General features: G+C 43.2%; 1 protein-coding gene across 1 annotated transcript in view; it reads left to right on the forward strand.

Annotated features, from left to right (window-relative positions):
- Positions 1-1842: 1842 nt before the first annotated feature.
- Positions 1843-20332, forward strand: part of garnl3 (GTPase activating Rap/RanGAP domain like 3) — a 489806-nt gene continuing 471316 nt past the window's right edge. The window contains exon 1 of the mRNA XM_041193696.1: positions 1843-1909. Coding sequence (XP_041049630.1) covers positions 1857-1909 — 53 coding nt within the window. The 5' untranslated portion in view covers positions 1843-1856. The remainder of the gene's footprint in view (positions 1910-20332) is intronic.

Raw genomic sequence — 20332 nt, forward strand, 5'->3', positions numbered from 1 at the left:
ACAGACACGATGGGCTGAATGGCCTCTTTCTGTGCCATAGCTTTTCTGTGGTTCTATGTAGGAATGTGACAAGAGTTATAAGGAAGATGGTTAAGTGGAAGAGGAGAAAAGCTAGTTTACTCTGTCTCCAATAGTCAACTATTGAAACTGTGATGGTGGATATGGCCTGACTTTGTCAATGCTCAGAATAAATAGGCCCACACTCTTGTTCAAGGGGGAGTTTAGTTTGTGTGAATTTGATGTGCAGTTACAGCAACTGTTAACAGGATTAAAAAGTGATACTCCCCTTACACTTGTGGTTGGCCTTCCATTCTTGTCTTGCTATTCTTCAAAAACAGAGTTACCCCAGTTTTTCTCTCCTCTGATATACATTTTCTTAAAAATTATTGTGTTCTTTGCTAATGGACCAGGATTATAGTGTGGAAGCATAACCACACTATTATTTACCATGGCTGACACTGAGGGAGATCTGAGGTCCTTGCAACCTCAGCTGATGCTCACATTCTGCCTGCCCCCATGGGTGACCTTTGTCAGTTTGGCACGGCAGAGAATAAAGACGAGCTGATGAGGGAAAAAAAAAATCTTTATCTATGGAAGCCATCTACTGGAAGGTGAAATGGAGGCTGGACTGCACACGTTGAAGTGTGTTACCAACTGGATCATCGAAATGAGCTGGGATGCAATAATGAGGATGGAAAACAGATGGATTAACCGCCACTTTTGGGTACTATGTCTAATTCTGCTCACCAAGGCACAAGCCTAGAGGCAGTTCATGGAGGAGTCACAAGTCTGATTTCTAGGCTATAGCGTTGAGAAGTGTGTGCTTTTTTCATCTTTAATGAGGATAACTGAGCGGTGACCATATCGAGATATACCAAACAGTAAAGGGTAAGGAGAAAGTACAATCTAAATCGTTCCTTTGCCCAACCTTGAAATAGAACAGGGAAACAGAGGTTCAAGCTAGGACAGAGCAAATTATGAGTGTTGTTAGGTCGAATAATGGAGGAAGATTCCCCCCTGAAACATTTAAGAAACAGTTGGGAGGGGAGAACGTTAATTGTCCTGATGGGTCCTTCCGAACTGACTGAGCTATTGTGTACTGAATGGCTCTACTCAATTATATCTACCTTGGAAAAGGAGCAAGGTAAATTCTCAGATAAAGGCAAAACACTGCGGATGCTGGGAATCTGAAGAAAAAAAACCGCAAAAAATGCTGGAAAAGCTCAGCAGGTCTGGCAGCATCGGTGGAGAGAAAGACAAGAGTTAACGTTTCGAGTCCGTATGATTCTTCCTCAGAGCTCTGAAGAAGAGTCTAACGGACTCGAAAGGTTAACTCTTGTCTTTCTCTCCACAGATGCTGCCAGACCGAGATAAATTCTTAGTTCGATCGCTTTGTGAGCGCTAGGACCCTGAAGAGTTTTTCCAGCTGCGGTTGGGGCTCCTGTCCATCTCTTGTGACTTAATTACAATCTGCAGACCGAGCAGTTCTGGTCCTGCTCGCCAGTTTTGAAGGCGAAACAGCGGCAGCGAGGGGCAGGCAGAGGGAGGCACACGGGTTGTCCGACTATGCAGTAGAAGCACCTAATAATCACCAGATTACTGTTTAATTTGAGTTTTGCTTTTGCCCAGCGCAATTTGCTTTACTTTCACTCCAGGTTTTTTTTCCCTCTCTCTCTCTCTGGGTTTTCAGAAGAGTGGATTGAGAAGTGTCATTGCACAGAAGCAGCTCCACTTGTGTGGCCCAGGTAGGGCCGGCCGGCTGGACAGTGCCATTTATGCAGCTATTGTGAGTTATTGCTGCTTATTTGTAATTCATCGCGCGAACGAGGGGGTATTAAAAAAAACACCCATCGAAAATGCGGAAGAGAGCGTTCCTGTTAAGAAAAGGGTGCAGTTTCGAGATACAAAGGTATGGCATTGACTGTCTCCGTTTGGGGGGGTGCGGGGGTGGGTAGAAACTGTGTGCAGGTGAACTGATGGTTCCCGGAGCTTTCCCTCCGCCTCTTTTACTACTGGGAAGTATTTGATACTGTCACATTTTAGGAGGTGTTTTCCATCGCCCTGTTCAAAGTTGCTTAGACATGTCCCTTTCTTGCTGCAATCCCAGAATTGTTCTCTCTTTAAAAACAAATCAGTTAATTTCCTTCATCCCCCCTCTGTTTAAAAATGTCAAAATTTTTTTGGTGGGGGGCGGTGCTCTGTCTTGAATAGTTTAGTCGTTATTTAATGTGAAGGCAGATTCTGTGTAAGAAGGCAAAAGTTTGCGGGGGGTTTTTCTTTTCAATTCACTCTAATCGCGAAATGAAATGGTTGTAAAGATGTGTTTTTGAACGGGTGTTTGCTCTGATGCAAAGCGAGCGAATCACCACTACTACATGCCCCATTCTAAGATCTTTATTCTGAACGAGAGATGGGAGTGAGGCGCACCTTAAGGCAAGAGTTTGGACTAACCTGAATGATAATGTAAAACAAATATATATATATATATATATATATAATGGTTCTGTACCTGCCTTTTATGAAGAGGATTCTCAGGTCGAAACGTCTTAACCCGCTTTACACCGTAAAGCCTGGCGGTGTGATTTATGATGAAAGTTAAGAGGAGAAACTATAATCCTTAGCGTTTGATACCCTCCGTATTTAGAAATAGTTTTTTTTTAATCTCATTGCAATATTGCCAGCGAGGAAGCCGCAGACTGGATGTTCCTGAGCGATCCATGTGGATGATGCACATCCCGGCCCCGCTTCTACCTCCCCGTTCATCAGCTGCACCAGGCACCCGGACTCCAACATATTTTAAAAAGCGGTGCACTGTCTCCTGGAGAGAATGCTTGGCAAAGTGGGGCTTTCACTGCCGGGGCTGTGTGAAAACAAGCCGCGTTCCCGCTAACTTTACCCCGGGGCCAGTGTTATTACCGCGATGACACTGCTCAGGAACCAGATGACGGTTCTGCATTTGTCAGCAAACTCGGAGAAGCTTTGCCAGGGGCCCTTCGGGTGAAGACGGTGCCCTCACCATTCACTTGTAACCCTGTGTGGACGCCTTTGATGTGCTTCCCCCCCCCCACCTCCCACCAAACCCTCTGGGTTTTGTAAAGCCCCCGTTTACCCGCATGTTCTCAAGACAGGTTTGGCGCCCAGTTCGATTTCCACCATGCCCTGTGTCTAACGCATCAAATAATCTGTTGTTTTTTTTTTGTTTTGTAATTCGATTTAGAGTCATGGTATAGAGGCAGTGTGAAATCAATCCTTCGTATTGATTTACAGAATGTTTATGAGGATGAGCTAACTAGTTGTCTGACCACATAGCTCCCCTTCCATCCGCTGATTTTGCTGTACTTGTCCAGAGTGCACTGGGGTTTCTACACAAAACTCTTGGGTTGATTTGCCAACAAACGACAATCTGAACTGCTAACTGTCTAGATGTGTCAAGAGTCTGTCCATTTGCCATTGCTGGGGTTCCCCTGCATGGGATGTTAGTGCGGCATTATCAGCGTGGAGCAACTCTCTGATGAGTTCTTGGGGCACCTTTGCCTTGGATCTCAGGCGAGCGAGGCCGAACAGCTTGCCGTCAGTTCTGGTGTGTAATTGGACACCCTCCGTAGATGACCTGAAGGTACCTGACAGCAGCAAAGAGGAGGCTATGCCAAAGAGCGTCGGTGTCAGAGCAAAATCCTATTTGAACCCGCTGCGGATCTCAACCGGTCCTGATATTGCCCTGTCATAGCTGACCTTACCCATCGTGTGGTCAGGGGAAGAGGAAGTCACACTGAGCAGCCTTGGCAGGCAGCCAGTTTCCTCCAGCAGTTTACATAGACCCCCCTCGGCTCAAATGGCCGAATGCCTTGGTGAGGCTCTGTGAAGGCAATACATGTAAAGAGTTTGGATTGACCATTAGCATCAGGAAGGCAAATGTCATGGTCCAGGATGTTGCCATATCGCTATCTATCATCACTGACAAAATGATGCTGGAGGATGTTGATAGTGTCACATATCTTAGTTCCACAATCACCAGCAATCTGTCACTTGGCACTGAAAGCAAATGCTGCAGCTGTTATGTCCAAGCTGAGTAAGAGAGTGTGGAACAACAGCAACCTGACAGAAAACACCAAACTGTGAGTCTACCAAGCCTGTGTCTTCAGCGCACTTCTCTACACTGGTGAGACTTGGGACAACATTTGCTAAGCAGGGGAAAAGGCAGAACAGTTTCCACCTTCGCAAGGTCATCAACTCAGAGACCCTGGAGGGTGTTAATTGCATCAGCATGCACTCATTGCTAAGTCAATGATGCCTGTGCTGACTGAGCCACATTCATTGGATGGATGATGGTGGTATACCCAAAGGTCTTCTGTACGGTGAACTGGCCACTAGGTCACAACCTCCATACTCCAGTACAAGGATACCTGCAAATGAGATAGGGAGATGGCAGATATTGACATTAACAACTGGGAGACAGTCGCTGACGGCCATGATCTCTGGAGGCTGACTGTTTGGAAGGGCATTAGAAGAGGTGAGCAGAAACAAAAAACTTAGCTAGCCAAGAAGAGGGTCCAGAGAAAACAGAGGCCAGTGAATCATGCAATCTCTCAGCCCCACTCTCTTCCTGTCCTGCAAATGCAGTGGAGACTGCCCTGTCTGAGCCACACCAGGTAATGTTTTACAGCGTTGACCGCCATGGCGCAAACCATTGTCTTATGAAGCAGAAGGCTGCCACTGAGAAATGTCTAGGGGCTAATAAGCCATTGGACAATAGTCACAAATTGAAAATGGAAGTGCTGAGGAACACTGCATAATTCAAAAGAATGTATTCACACCACTGTGTAATGGCCCAAAAGTTGTTGCTTCAGACACATATTCTGGTCCAGGGTTTCCAGGATCGCACTTACACCATATGCTGAGCAGCAACAGTAACTTGCACCCAAATTTCTTGAGAACTGCACGAGCATATACTGGAGTGAAAAACAAGTGAAATCATCAGAAACAGTGGAGGCTTGAAGAAACATCATATTCCTTCTTTAGGTCTTTATCCTAATGAAGTTATGAAGATTGCAGTTTGAATTCAACCAACCATCATTTATGCCCATCAATCAAAATGTATTTTAGAAAATACATTTGTCAAAGTTTTTCACTTTACATTCCAATGCCTTTAAAAAGCATTCCAAAACATAGAACCTACAGAAGTCTTAGTCAGGAGAGTTAAAAAAAACACACTAAAAACAACACAGTACAACACCAGAAATAGTGACTTCAAATCCTACCAGGTTTCAAGGTTGGAGTGTAAATTTATGCTGGTTCAGAACAAGTGTTATGTGGTCTTTTGCGTGGGTGGAGGGGCAAAGCTATGTTAACAAACCAGGTAGGGCTTTAACAGGTATTACTGAGGAGTGGTGCAAGTGATTGTGGAATTTTGCACAGTGATATTTCAGTGTAAAATTGGTTTAAGTCAAACGTGTACAAATTTCCTCAGGGGGAAAAAAAAATCAGTGCGCCTTTATTCCTATACTATATTTACATGGTAAGAGATCAGAAAAATCTGGACCATTTTCTGTACAGAATGCTGCCTTCAGAATGGATCCCCCTCATAAATTAAATGGGGCGATTTTTAACAACCATTGACAACTGTGGCAAGGTAGTTTACTTACAAAGGGACCCCAATTCAACTGAGCTTATCCTCTCCTGCAGTGTAAGTAAAGGAGCCCAAACTTAGTATTTGCTCTATCTGACCCTCTTGCAGGATTATATTTACTTATGGCACTGTGAGGATTAATGGTGAATGAGAAATAAATGACATTATTGGCAGGAGCTGCATAGTTACAATAAAGCTACATACAACATATGCTCAAAGTATTAGCCGATTCAGTTCAGGATGGAAACCACAACGGCAGGAACAGAAGGGAAAGTTGTGCTTTTCTTTTCCCTCCAGACTCTTTTTTTCAAAAGCACTCAAAAGCACCAGGGTCATTAGTACATTCAACATAGAATCAGTTAGCAGGCTATGAATGAAACAGACACTGATGTGAGAATTTGGAACGTATATAGGTGGACCTAAAGCTGCAGGGTTCCTCTTCAAACATATGTTTTTATCAACAGCTCTAGCAAGCTAGCGGTTCCTATTTGCAATTTGTCCTATCGGAAAATGGAGTTTAACAAAGCCTATAAGGCTGTTAGCAGAAAATCAAGGCTCATACACAAAGCAATGTCCAGTGAGCTAACACTGCCCAGAGTGAGGAAAGAGAAGCTTGTAAGTATTCTGTCCTTCAGTTAGTTCTACTAACTCCTGTTAACTAATAGTAAGAAAGACTTGCATTTATATAGTGCTTTTCATGACCTCAGGATGTCCCAAAGTGCCTCACAGCCAACGATATATAATTGGCTCCTCAAGGTTTGTGTCAATGGTATACAGTAACATAATTACATGACCAATCAACTTGATTCTACTACATGAAAGTAAATATAAAAGCTGCTTTACACCAGCTGCAATGAAAGGTCCAAATTCATATTTCAGGAAACCACCAAGATTGAACATTGTTGAAGAGATGCGCTGGATCAATAAGGTATTGGGTGACAGCAAGTTGGAGTTTGAAATCAGCGTTGTGTTCTGACGGTCCTCCAACCATCAGTGTAATTAGGGCTTTGATCCAGGCTGCTGTAGGAACTGCAGCCACCCTAAGTAGAACTCACTAGAGGTGAAGACGATACCTTATTTGAAAAAAAAAACAGGAACGAAGAGCTTACTCATTGCTCTTGTTGAAATAGAAATATTGTTTTTTACATAGGAAGGGCTTACCAAAACTTAGAACGAAGTTGGAAATTGTTTAGACTAATACTTTTTAAATGCAATTCCAATCTAAATTGCTAACTAACCGCTGTCATTTTATTCACAATGATGCTTGTTGGACCCAGGTGCTGTCATGCCCTGTCAGGCTGATGCAGTTGGGACGGTTGAGTGAGTCTTTTGGGCAATGGTTAATGTGCACCTGGAATTAGCTGAGAAACGATACAATCTTATTAACACAACCAGCTTCACCTCTGCAGCTGAGAAGGAATGAAACTCATCCATGAAGTGCTAATGTGAGGCATGACTTGTGTTGTCAGAATAGAAGTTGATGTGTCTGTCATCGGGTTGCCGGAATAAACAGTTTTAAGCCAAAATTAGAATGAATCTAGACAATAAAGCAGTAGGTTGACACATGGTAACAAGACACAGCTCCTGTCAGCTGATCAAGAAGAGGTATTTATGGGATTGTCAGTAGTTTTGGCAAGAAAGGAACTGAGAAATGCTCAACATCTCTGTTAATTGTTAATCACAATGCTACACAGTGATTCTGCAGAGAGTTTTACATCAGAGAAACAGGCCATTCAGCCCAACATACCACTGCTGGCACGAGCCTCCCCTCAACTCATTTCTTCTAACCCCACCAACATTTCTTTCTATTCCTTCCTCCCTGATGCACTTATCTACTTTCCCTTAAATGCATCTATGCTATTTGACTTAACTACAGCATGTGATAGTTAGTGATGATCAGATAGGAGAACGGACTCGGGGGGTCAGAAAGCAACCAAAAGAGGCGTTAGACAAGACTGTGTTCTTTCACTAGACTGTTTCTCCCCGTGCAGTGAATACATTTTCAGGGGAATTGATGGTATAAAGGTAGGAGGGAGAGCCATCAACAACATCTGCTGATGACACTGTACCTTTCGCAACAAATGAAGAAGACTTGCAAAAATTAATCAATACAGTTGTAAAGGAAAGTGGTAGATATGGGCTTACACTCAACTGCAAAAAAACTATGGCAATGACAAAGAGAGAGGACATTGTAGCATTGCTACAGACAGGGTGAGCTCAGTTCAAACAGCACTGATTTTTCCTCTTACCACTTTTCTGTAAACAGAAGGTGTTTTGATTAATTTTTAGAATAAACAGTGGTGTATTTCCAACCTCTCGGTTTTTGTGCGATCCAATTTCTACCAATAACCCCACAGCAAACTCGAGTTAGGATTAACTTAGAAGGTTAATTTATTACAGGCATTCAAAAACCGCAGAAAGGATTGTCTGAAACTGCCCACTCCACATTCACGCATTAAAGAGAGGGATAGAGAAAAGGAAACTTATATAGCATAAGGACCACAGAGAAAATGAGTATTGGTTCACTTGAATCCAGGGTCGAGAATCAAAGTTCAATGAGGAATTCTTTCGCAGAGGTTAACTGGCTGAAGGCCAGTGGTGTAAGATTCCCTTTTCCGGTGGTGTTGCTGATGTCACACGATGAAGTAGGCATGCATTGAATCAGTTCTGTAAGTGATAGTACAAAATCTTCCCAGCAGAGTCTGGTTAGATGGGGGGCCATTTGTCTCACCTGGCCAGAGGTTGCTTCTGTGTGGCCTGCCATTCTAATATTAAACAGCAGACTGGGGTATGCAGCTCAGAGAGTAATAGTAACCTGTTCAGCGAGCCAGAGTCTTAGGTTATGAGGCCTTAACTCTCCATGGTGACTTCAACAAAGGATGGTTATCCAGTGTCTGGAAATTGGCTTTGTGTCCTGGACTGGATTGAAGGAGGTGCTATTTGTTGAGGGTTTGGTGTTTGGGAAGTCATTGTCTCCATAGACTCACCTACTCTGCTAACAAGCTTAGCTTATCAAATGCAAATGGCCTTCGTGTAGCTCTCTTTGATGTTGGTCTATGCAGTTCCAAGTGATCTGTTAGAAGCTCCTCAGATAGAGTGAGGTATGACATTTCCAAAACTGTGAAGTGAATTATTTTGTTTTGTTGATTCTCAAACAGAGGGTCAGTCATTTTAACTGCCTTTGCTCAGCAGAAACCTCCAGTTTAAAAATAAGAAATAACAATAAGGATAAAGTTTTAAAAATATATACAGTGTTGTGTTGGGTTCTGTTCCGTCACAGTAAGTAGAATCAAGGTTGCACAAGTCGATCAGTTCAACTATCCAGGAAGCACTGTAGCATCCGTTATCAAAAGCTGAGTTCGGTGAATACTGGTTCACACATTGGTGGTGGGTCTAGATCACCATGATATAGTGCTGCAGCACAAATATCTATGGCTTCCTTAAGTAAACTTATGAACTTAAGAACTCGGCAACTCGGCAGTTGAATTCAGTTTTAATGACGCTGTGTATGCCCAAATAGATGGTGTTGCCATGGGATCCCCCCTAGGCCCAGCTCTCTCAACCATCTTTGTTGGGTTGCATGAGAAACGTATCTTTGATGGAATAACACCTAACCTCCTACCCCTTGCATATTTCCAATATGTGGATGATACATTTGCTATATTTAAATCCGCAGCTACATGTAATAATTTTCTTACATGTCTTAATGGGCTCCATCCTGCGCTAAAATTCACCTTTGAAATGGAGCAGTCAAATGAATTCCCCTTCCTTGATGTACTAGTTGAGAAATCTGCCAGAGGATTCTCCACCATGGTCTACCACAAGCCTACCTTCACTGGTCAGTACAAGCATTGGGATTCTTACAGTTCCACACACTGTAAGATTGGTCTTATTGACAGCCTTGTAAATAGGACCCAAGCCATTTGTTCACCATGCAGCCTGCTGCTGAAATAGGGCACACCAAAGGCATCCTGCAGGATAATGGCAACCCTGGTCAGATCATTTCGTGCTGTATGTCACGCTAATTCATGAATGGGCCTAAGGCTGTCACTTCCAACCCTGAAAAGTGCCCAGTCTACCTCAGATTACCCTGTTAGGGCAAAGCATCTCAAAAATTTGAGCAACAGATGAAGTTTCATGCTGCTACTCTACAGTAGCAACACGAGTGATATTCATCACTAAGAGGATGCTGCCATCAAACCAAAAAGACGGTCTGCCTATCACACAAATGATAATGTGGTGTATGACATTCAATGCCAGTGAAATGCTTGGTATGTAGGCCGTACTTTCCAAAGACTGGCAGATTGTCTCAAACAGCATGTCCCAGCCGCTGTTCACAACGGGCAGAGCACAGACCGTTCCCAACCAGCCCGTGCTTGCACAATTCAAAACACAGTGTCCAACATTAGATGTGATTCTGCAATTGGACAACATTTGCTAAATAATCCTCAGTGTGCTAAGAATTATGCTGACAACCAATTTGAGATTGTCAGTTGGGCCCGCAATGTGGTGCATTTGCGTGTACTGGAAGCTACATATATTAATACACAGGGCCCTATTCTTTGCAAAAAAAAAGAACATGTACATATACACATTGCACCTGTTTCAGCTAAACAAAGTAAGTGACAGCCATTCACTGACTCATTCCTCAGGGCAATGCCTTGACCAATTAGGGTCGAGCTGCCTGGTTTAAATTTCAAACAATACTTGGCAGTTAACTGTTAGTCACCATCACTGGTGCATTCCCCATGGCAACACCTCTACCAATCAGAGCCCACTTGCCAACCAATCAGCATTCTCCTCACATACAGTATAAATTGTTGTTTTCCCCTTATAATGATATTCTTGTGAAGTGCCCTGACGAGTGCAAGATGAAAAGCAATACTCAAGTTCTGTACTACCAAATGACTATTACAGGACTTTGTACATACACATGGTCGCTGTCCGAGACCAGATCCATTTTGGAATATTCTTTGTGTTGTCAGTACTTAACTCGCTAGCTGTGCCCATAGGCTTAACAATCAAGCACAATTACAAAGATCAGTTACCAGACTAACATAATCAAACACAGATTAATCAAGCCATTGAACATTGCATTCCCCACAAGTGGAGATTTGCTGTACCTTATCTAACCCCTTCATAATTTTAAAGAGGTCTATCAGTTCAACTCTCAGTCTCCCCTTTTCTTTCCCTGAATACCTAATAAAAAAGGAAAATGTTGGAATGCAAAGTGAAAGACCCTCATTTCGAGGAAAGACAGACTGACTTGCTGTATTCTGCACTCCATTCCAAACAATGGTACACAAATACCCCAGTCCAGGCTTTGTGCCTTCTTGGTACAATAAAGGTTCATGTCTGTGTTCATTCATTGCAACAGTGAGATGAACTTTAAAACCCAGATGCTGTACATAAACCACAGTATGGCAAATTACTTCAGCCTGTTGACTGGATAGCAATCAGGAGCAGGGAACCAGGGCTGCTTTTCCCACTCCCCAGACAAGGAATTCTGAAACCAACTGCCCACTCTCCTCCTTCAGATCAGCAAAAAGCAGAATCTGAGCCAGCTTTTTTCAAAATAATTGTAGGGAGACACCTACAGGAAAAGAGACTGGGTATTCAGCTGGGCTGAAAGAATATTCTTTCCCCTCTGTGACCATGGTTCAAATCCACCTCAGACAGATTGCATGAAGCTGTGTTCACAGACTGTTGGTGCTCTATTTATGGCTAAGTTTCAGGCTGTTTGTTTTTAACCAGTCCCTGGGTTGCTAAAACTTTGTGGCCAAGGAATTGAGGAAAAATAACTAGTAGATTGAGATCTACAACATCATGCCTATATATAGCATCTATAAGAGCAATAGTGGTACTGTCACTGGACCAGTATTCCTGAAGACCCAGGGTAATGCTCTGGGGACCCAGGTTCGAATCTCACCAGGCAGATGGTGAAATTTGAATTCAGTAAAAATTTGAAACTAATAGTCTGATGACCATGAAACCATTGCCGATTGTCACAAAAACCCGCCTGGTTCACTAATGTCCTTTAGGGAAGGAAATCTGCCGTCCTTGCCTGGTGTGGCCTACATGTGACTCCTGACCCACAGCAATGTGGTTGACTCTTAAAAATGCCCCCTGAACAAGGGCAGTTCGGGATGGGCAATGAGTGCTGGCCTAGCCAGTGACACCCACATCCCATGAATGAATAAAAAAAAAATGAATCAAGGTGCTCCACAAGAGTGACAAATATTGCCATTGAGCCACATGAATAGATGATAGGACAGCTAACCAAAAGCTTGGTCAAAGTAGTAGGTTTTAAAGATGTTCTTGAAGGGGGAGAGAGAGGTTAGAGAGTCAAGGAGGCTTAGGGAAGGCATTTCAGTGCTTAGGGCCTCAGAAGCTGTAGGCATGGCTATCAGTGGTGGAGCAATTAAAATTGGGGATGTGAAGAAGCCAGAATTGGAGGAGTGCGTAAACCTCGGAGGGCTGAGAGGCTGGAGGAGGTTACAGAAATAGGGAAGGGAGAAGCCATGGAGGGAGTTGAAACCAAAGATTTAAAAAGCTGACAGAAGCTTAGGAGTCACACTATTTATAAATGGTACTTGCAAGTGAATAAATAACCTCACAAGCAGCCAGTACTGAGGGTTTTGTAGAGGCAGAGTTGGGTTCAGCCATTATATTCACTGTGTATCACCAGTGGGTTCGCTTTTATTGTAATACACTGTTGGCCCCATATCAGAAAAAGAATGGCTTGTTTTGATGGCTTGGCTGGGAACTGATTTCCGAATGACTAGGAGACATGATAATAGGAATCCACATGCAGCATAATCATATGTTGACACGAGGAATGGGTTAACCTGAACCTCTTGCAAGCTGGACATTAATAAAATTGTGGTTTTGCTAATGAAAACAAACTTTTTAAGAACATTTTTCACATTGCTGTAAGATTTGTTGGCTAAAAACTGCAAGTTATTTATTGGAGGATATGCAAATATTGTCAACGTAAACATCACAAAACAGATGATTTGCTCATTATCATATTGCTGTTTGCAGGAGTTTGCTGTGTGCAAATTGGCTTCCGTGTTTCCTATATTACAACAGTGACTTCAAAAGTACTTCATTGGTTGTTGTTAGATCCTAGTCACCAGTTTGTTAGGACTTATGGATCCTGGTTGCATGCTTGTTGTGAGATGGCCGAGTTGGTACAGTAGACAGAGATGATCAGCAGATGGTTCTTAGGTGGAACACATTCTGCTTATTTACAAAGGTATGCAGCAGCTACACCTGTGTGCTTTCAACTCAAACCCTGTCTCCACACTACAGACTCAAGCTGTAGACTACGGACTACAAAGGTAGCCTGCGCTACTCCCTTTATTGGCTCTACTAGAGCATGTGATCTTCCTTTATAACATCCTTCTTAAAGGTATACTACTCATTACATAAAACCATAATTACCACAGTTGCAGAGTGCTTTGGGTCGTCTACTGGTCATGAAAGGCGCTATATAAATGCAAGTCTTTCTTTCATGTCATTTTGGCAGGGACGGTGTTTGAATAGCTTCAAAGATTGGCATCATCAAACATAAAGAGTAGGTAACCCAAGTGGAGCGTACTCCCAGCTTACTCTGAAAAAATGATACACTGCTTAAAATTAGATTTCATAATTTTAACAGGTCTACTTTTACTTGCTGAGAGACACAGGAGGCAAGGATTCCCTCTGTGGAGAGGTTGAAACTCCCGCTATGAGAGGCATGGCTTCTCTCCTTAATAGGGCACATCCTTAAGCATTCCTAAAGAGCTCCATTCAAAACAACAAGAGGAAAGTGGCCTTAACTTAGTTCCCCTAGGGTACTGGAACTGTGCACCAACTCTTCAACTAGTCTGATTACAGCAGATGGGCAAATGGGAAACTCAACCTCATAGCAGTTAAGAAAATAGATTTTTTTTAACAACCCCTTCAAATCAGATTTTAAGAAGTGTATCTTTTCCTTCGCAATATGGTGAAATATTTGGAGTAAGATGCACCTTCAAAGAATAATATTACAAAAGTAAACGATGGGATTCCTTTGTGAGCACCATCTCAATGACCAACACCAGATTGACGATGTTGAAGATTTTGATGAGGGAAATTCTAATCACTATGATGCTGATGAGGGTAGATTAAAAGTAAACTTGGACTATTATCAACAAATGTTTTCTACAGCTGCTTTGTAACAAAAAAACTCTTTGAAAGTTAAGTTGGTGTAACTCATGAGACTACTGGACTGATATCATACTTTCAGAAATCCTGACAGGCAATGGGTCCTTTACTGTAACCACATTATACCAAACACAGAAAGATGAGACCTTTAAGTTTGTTAACTTCTGGTGCTAAGTGAACATTTAAAAGAAAGTCCTAATGAATAAAGTCAGTCATTGAAATATCTTCAAAAAATATCTTCAGGCTTTATGGGGCCATTTACCCATTGATAGGTAGCTCTTAAAAATGCTTATTTAGTGAATAATCACCTCAAGAGTGCCTGACAACTTATGATATTTTTTAATATACTAATGCCCTTCCCATCTGATCTTCCTCTGTTGTGTTAGTTGGATTTGTTGGTAGATTGTTAAAGGTGAGGTGTGTCAGTGCTGAAGAATGGAACGTCTTCAATTTTCTTACTCATGGGTCAGCAATAGGCACTCCCATGTCAGGTGTATCGTGACCAGCTGATAAATAAAGTTGTCTCTACTTTAGCCCCCACGATGTGCCCCAAACCCAACCTTGAAAGGTGCCACACAGCGTGATTTTTCTCCACCAGCCTACCTGTGGCCTGCCTGACATAGAATGCTGGGTTAGTGCCAGACTGGTTGAATTGTAGACAGTTCTGTGCTGTTCACAGGGAACTAGGTTTGAGACTGCCCAAACTCATTCCAAGTAAGACGGACAAGTGAGCTTCATCCCATCGCTCTGATGTGGAGCCAAGCCTACGTCCCCAGAGTTGAAGGGATATTGTGGCAACTAATTGGGGCATTAAATATTTTCCTGTTTGAAACTTTTTCCCCACTTGCCTTGTTTGCTTCCTTATCACCTTTCCTCAAACCTTTTTAGATTTGTGCAAGGAGCAGGGGCAGGTGCCTGATCTGAAACCTCAGCTAATTCTGTTATAGAACTGGCTTCCAGGAAATATGCACACTCCTTTATATCGCCCCATCCCCCTTCCCCACCCCCCAGTTGCTTGAGTAGAATCCATAGCAACCCATGCAAGAAGAAGCCGTATCTTATTATTCTGAGGTGTAGAGTACTACTGTGCATTGTAACTGGATCAGCATTTCCCTAGCACTTCTCTTATTCTATTAATAATCTGTGGTCTTTCCCATGGCCTCTTGATGAATATAAGTTTTTTTATATTGCAAAAAAAAATGGAGTTTGGAGAGAAGTTTCAGAATCTTGTCTTGCTGTGCCAACTATTGTCCACAGAGTGCAGCTATACAGTGACAGTTGACATAGTAAAATTAAGTAGGAAATGTTGACATAGCACCTAACAATTGTAAATGTTAATAGAAAAGCATGACAAAAATCATGACAATAATAAGTGTGCACCCTATACTAGATGTGTAGATAGTGTAATTGGTAACACAATAATGTTATCATAAAGAAATTATGTTATGATATGTACATGTATTTGCCTGTGATATTTTATGAAGACTGTTATGGCACAGTCGATGGTAAATGCTGACTTGTTCAAATCACAGAGGGAAATTTGAGACAACTGCCACAACTATTTTTGCAATTTGTATGTTTCGAGATGCAGGCTTTGAATTCAGCAGTAATAAAAATCACCGAACTTTATAGATTTTTACAAAACTAGATTAAACATTTATTAATAAGTGAAATGATTTTAAGCACATACATACGTCTACAAATTACTGCTAAAATAACTTCTAAATCCCTAATTAATCTGATTCTCAGTTACACCTCCATTAAGACAACAGGAAGACACGTAGATTTTAAAAGACCCAGGCAAAGAAACATGATACCCTGAACAATTCAATTCAAAGTGAGTTTTCTTAACTTTAGTTCATTGTAGACAGCAGCTTGAGGTGAATGCTTTTCACCCTTGTTAGATCTTAAAATGCCTACCCTTACACACAGCCTTCTCTCCTTTATACATATTTTCCCCTTTGAAAGCAAATTCCCATTGATTCACTATGTCTTTGGACTTTACCTCCCTGATAATAAAAAATTATCATAGTACCAATTTTGCCAGTAATCTTTTGGAAAAATAAACACACTGTTCCTGAACTTCACCTAGCTAGGTGACACGTTTCACCCCTCCTTTGAAAACAATCTAGTCTTGTTTATTTTAAAATGCAAATGTTCTTTTACATCTTACATTCTAAACTTCCCCCATGTTTACCTAGTTAACATTTCAAATCTAGCTCATCTTCTAATACATCAAAGCCTTCAGACCAGCTGCCTTTAATTCAATTAAGTCTCTCTCACACGCACACACACAGACAGACACATATGGACACAGATACCACTATTTTACAATAAATTCCAATAACATTATTATATCTTTCTAACAAAGACAGAAAACCTTTTGGTGAGAATGCCTATGGAAAGTGAATGGATTGAGGGATGGCTGCCGCTGGGAACCGGTGGGTGCGGGGAAGAGAGGTGTACCCAGGAGATCTTGGTGCTGAGAAGATGCCTCTGGGAACTTGACAGGGGTGAGGGTAGGGGTGATGTTAGCAGAGTTCCGTTGGGAATTAGGGGGATGGGGGTGTGTTACTAGGGACTAGGGCTGAGGCGTGTGGACATGGTGAGAGGAATGCTCCAGTGAACTGTAGAGAGAGGATAGAAAAGTATGCCTCTAGGAATAGGATATGAGTGGAGAGTGCCTCTGACTATAGGGCTTGAGAGGAGAGTCCCTCTATGAATGGGGATGAGGGGTGAGATCCCCTGGTAATGGGGGATGAAGGGGACACTGCTTCTGTCAGTGTGGATGCAAGGAAGCCAATAAACATATCGGTATCATTGTGACAATCATAGAAACCATTTTAAAAGAATTTAGCAATCTGATTCTGCCACAGGGATTATGAATGAATATCCACAGCAGCCGGTAATATTTGTGAAATGAATGAAGGAAATGGTGTGTATTATTTCCCCAGTCTCCCCCTCCTCCAGTGTTGGGATGCTAGGTATACCAATGGATAGTGCTCAGACAGTTCTGCACCCCACTACACACTGAGTGTAGTGACATACTACAGAACAATAGCCAGGACTGCTATAGAGTGTCAGTGTCGTTGAAGCTATTGCTCAGCTTTTGCAGGTTTGCATGTATATGCATTACTGATATATAAAGGGTGCAAAGACTTCATGGTTATGACAGACCTTATTGTTTAAAACAAGAACAGAATTACCTGGAAAAACTCAGCAGGTCTGGCGGCATCGGCGGAGAAGAAAAGAGTTGACGTTTCGAGTCCTCATGAGCCTTCAACAGAACTAGGTGAATCCAAGGCGCCTTGGATTCACCTAGTTCTGTTGAAGGCTCATGAGGACTCGAAACATCAACTCTTTTCTTCTCCGCCGATGCCGCCAGACCTGCTGAGTTTTTCCAGGTAATTCTGTTTTTGTTTTGGATTTCCAGCATCCGCAGTTTTTTGTTTTTATCTCTTATTGTTTAACATTATTTAATTATTTATGTATTCATCCTTCATTATTTATACATTTATAAATGCATGCAGAATTGAATTTCAGTTGATTACTGGTGATCTATATCAGAGATTCTCAACCTAAAATTTCGATGGAAGTCCTGAAATACAAATACTTTTGATGCAGAAAAATTAGTTAGACAGTTACAAACAATGTCATCTCGTGCTTGGTAATTCAATGTTTCTGTATTTTGGATGGTTTCAAGAATTTGGTGGACAGTACTTGTGAGCAAATTACAGATTGCGATTGATGTAATCTCCACTTGCAGTGCAAATAAAATTGAACTTCAAGTAGCTGTCTTTATATTTCCTTAATTATTCAGGGGTGATTAGTGCAAGTCCTTACCTTTTTAGAGTTCTTCAGCCCTTACTGTTGAATTTGATGAAGAAAATTCAGTGAGTTTTGTTCTGAAGATGGTGGTTGAATTAAAAAAAATCCATGTCTGCTACTTACTGTGCACATTTATAATGATTTTTCCTGTTCTGTGTAATTTATCTTGCTCCTACTAAAGTAGTTCCATTACACCTTACATCAAGAGAGAATGTATTTGAGTATTGTAGTAAAAGAGGCATTTTTTGTCAAAGCTTTTTGACTTGCACTCATCAGGACAATTCGCAAGAGCACCAAATGTAAAGGGAACAACAATTTATAACAGCCTTGTTTAAATTTTCAAACAATGCTTGACAGTCAACTGTCCATCACCATCAACTGGTGCCTTCTCCATGGCAATGCCACTACCAATCAGAGTCCACTTGCCAGCCAATCAGCACTCTCTTCTCGTGCAGTATAAATAGTTCCCTTTACATTCAGTATTCTTGCGAATTGTCCTGATGACAGCAAGACGAAAAGCAATACCCAAGTTCTGTACGACCAAATGACTATTTGTATACAAGAGAACATCTTATTTAACCAGCTAACTTGTTCATTCCTGGTCTTTCGCCATGTAATATACGCACACCAACTAGGGATGGGCATAAATGCCAGTTCTGCCCACATCCCAAGAATCACAGGGTGGAATTTTCTGCCAGCAGGATTTTACGGTCCTGCCAAAGTCATTGGACTTTTGAGTGGCTCGCTGCATTTTCTGGCCGCAGCCTTGCTGTAACAGGGTCGTAAAATTCCGTCTAAAATATATTTAAAATGCGTCAGGTCTCACCTGGACGGTGAATAAAGCAGGCTTCTCCCAACCTGAAATGAGTTAACTTTTCATCAGCTAGCTACCCCACATGCATATGCAAAGCGTCAGATATCCAAAGTGGTGAACCAGGGATGAGATACTCTAGCCCATTCTGCTCTTTTCGTGGATATTGACTGATCTGCTGTTTTTCGGTGTCTGCATTGTTGCAGTAATTGGCTTTTCACCTCCCTGTAGAGGGGACTCTTTGATAAGTCAGATGGTGAACCTACACCGCACAATTCCCAGCTCTAGTGGGTGCTAGGTGATGAGTTACCAGACCGGACGTCCTGCCTCACAGTTTATTGGAGCGGCCACCTGCAGATGACTAAATCGTGACCCGAGCACAGCAGGAGGCTGGGCAGCAGAGGCCAGGCCCTGCAACAGAAGCTGGATCCATAGGGAGGTGGCGGGGGAGGGGCAAACCGGGGTGAAAGTCACCCGTTAACCATCAGCATCACCCCACAAACATCCGGGAGGGGGACTGGGGCATGCCAACAGATCGAGGTCAACACTGGTAGGATGGCGGCCACCATTGGAGACGTTGGTCCAGGACTTCGCTCCTGCACTGCTGCATGGGCTCAACTCCATCACTGAGGCCATAGTTGGCCTCCAGCAGTGTGTACATGAGAGGGGTGCAGGGCAGCTCAATCTCACTCCAGCTACCTCTTCTCCTCAAGGGGTCAATCAGGGGCTCTCAGGCACCGATAGGGAGGAGGATCAAGAGGTGCACATTCTGGGGCCATCCACCCAGGTGATTCCGGGAGTGACCGGCTCATCTGAATCCCCTCTTCCTGTGATCACAGCAGCTCCAGCTCCACAGGCTGAGGAGGGTGCCACTGCCACACAGCAGGACCCCGAAAGCAGGCTGGAGCCCACCAAGTCTCAGCCTTCCAGAGGACACCCGCCAAAGTCATCACAGACAGCAGTCAGCAGGCTGCCTCCACCTCCGCTGTAGATGTCTGGGGAGCACCAAGACGTAGTGGCAGGGTTTGGAAAATTAAGAAGTTGTACAGCCTGGGCACGGATGTTCACTATTGTCAATAACCTCCCAAGAATGTCTCCCTGCCTATGGCTCCTTGTTCTGATGAGCAGTGTTCTTGTCACTCAGATGTGAAACCTTTCTGCACAAGAGATAGGCAGGTGTCTCAGTCCAGGGCCTCTTCCCTGTGCTTTGTGCAGGCTTCAAAGCACAGCGATGGTCCAGCCTCATGCTCCCTGGACACACTAATGATGCCTGCACCTCGATGGTGCTCGTCATTGCTGCCAGAATGTAGTGGGCAGGCGCCACAGAGTTCCCTCATTCTCTCTGAGTGGGTCTGGCCCCCCCCACCATCTCTTCAGCATCTGTGACCAGTTGCGCTGTGCTCCTGAAGGGCTCAGGTGCTGAAGGTGGACAAAGGATGCTTCTGAAGTTTCATGGCTGAACCTTCACCAGTGATTGCTCCATGTCCAGCTTTAGCAGGGACATTGTACACCGTGCCCAGTCATCCAACTGCTCTGCAGTCCACTAAAACACTCATTAATTTGCTGTTTGTGCTTGAGAGGTGAAAAGCTCTGGAGTTCTTGGTGACACTTTGATGCCTCTGCGTTGCTTGAGTGGGCAGATAAGCTAGAGACCCAACTCCATGCATGTCAATGGCTTCGCTTGAACTGTCTCAGCTGCAGAGGAATGGCCACTTTATATAAGCTGTCCCTAATGCGTGGCCACTTCCCTCGTCCACTGTAACCCCCCCCCACCCCGAATGCTTGTGTGTTGTCAACCGCAGGGCAGCCCTTCCCCCACCCCCCAGCCAACCCAACGTGCCTCAAGCTTGAAGACCAACAGGCGACCCTGGCGAGTG

This window comes from Carcharodon carcharias, chromosome 8, assembly GCF_017639515.1.
Source record: "Carcharodon carcharias isolate sCarCar2 chromosome 8, sCarCar2.pri, whole genome shotgun sequence".
Classification (NCBI taxonomy): Eukaryota; Metazoa; Chordata; class Chondrichthyes; order Lamniformes; family Lamnidae; genus Carcharodon; species Carcharodon carcharias.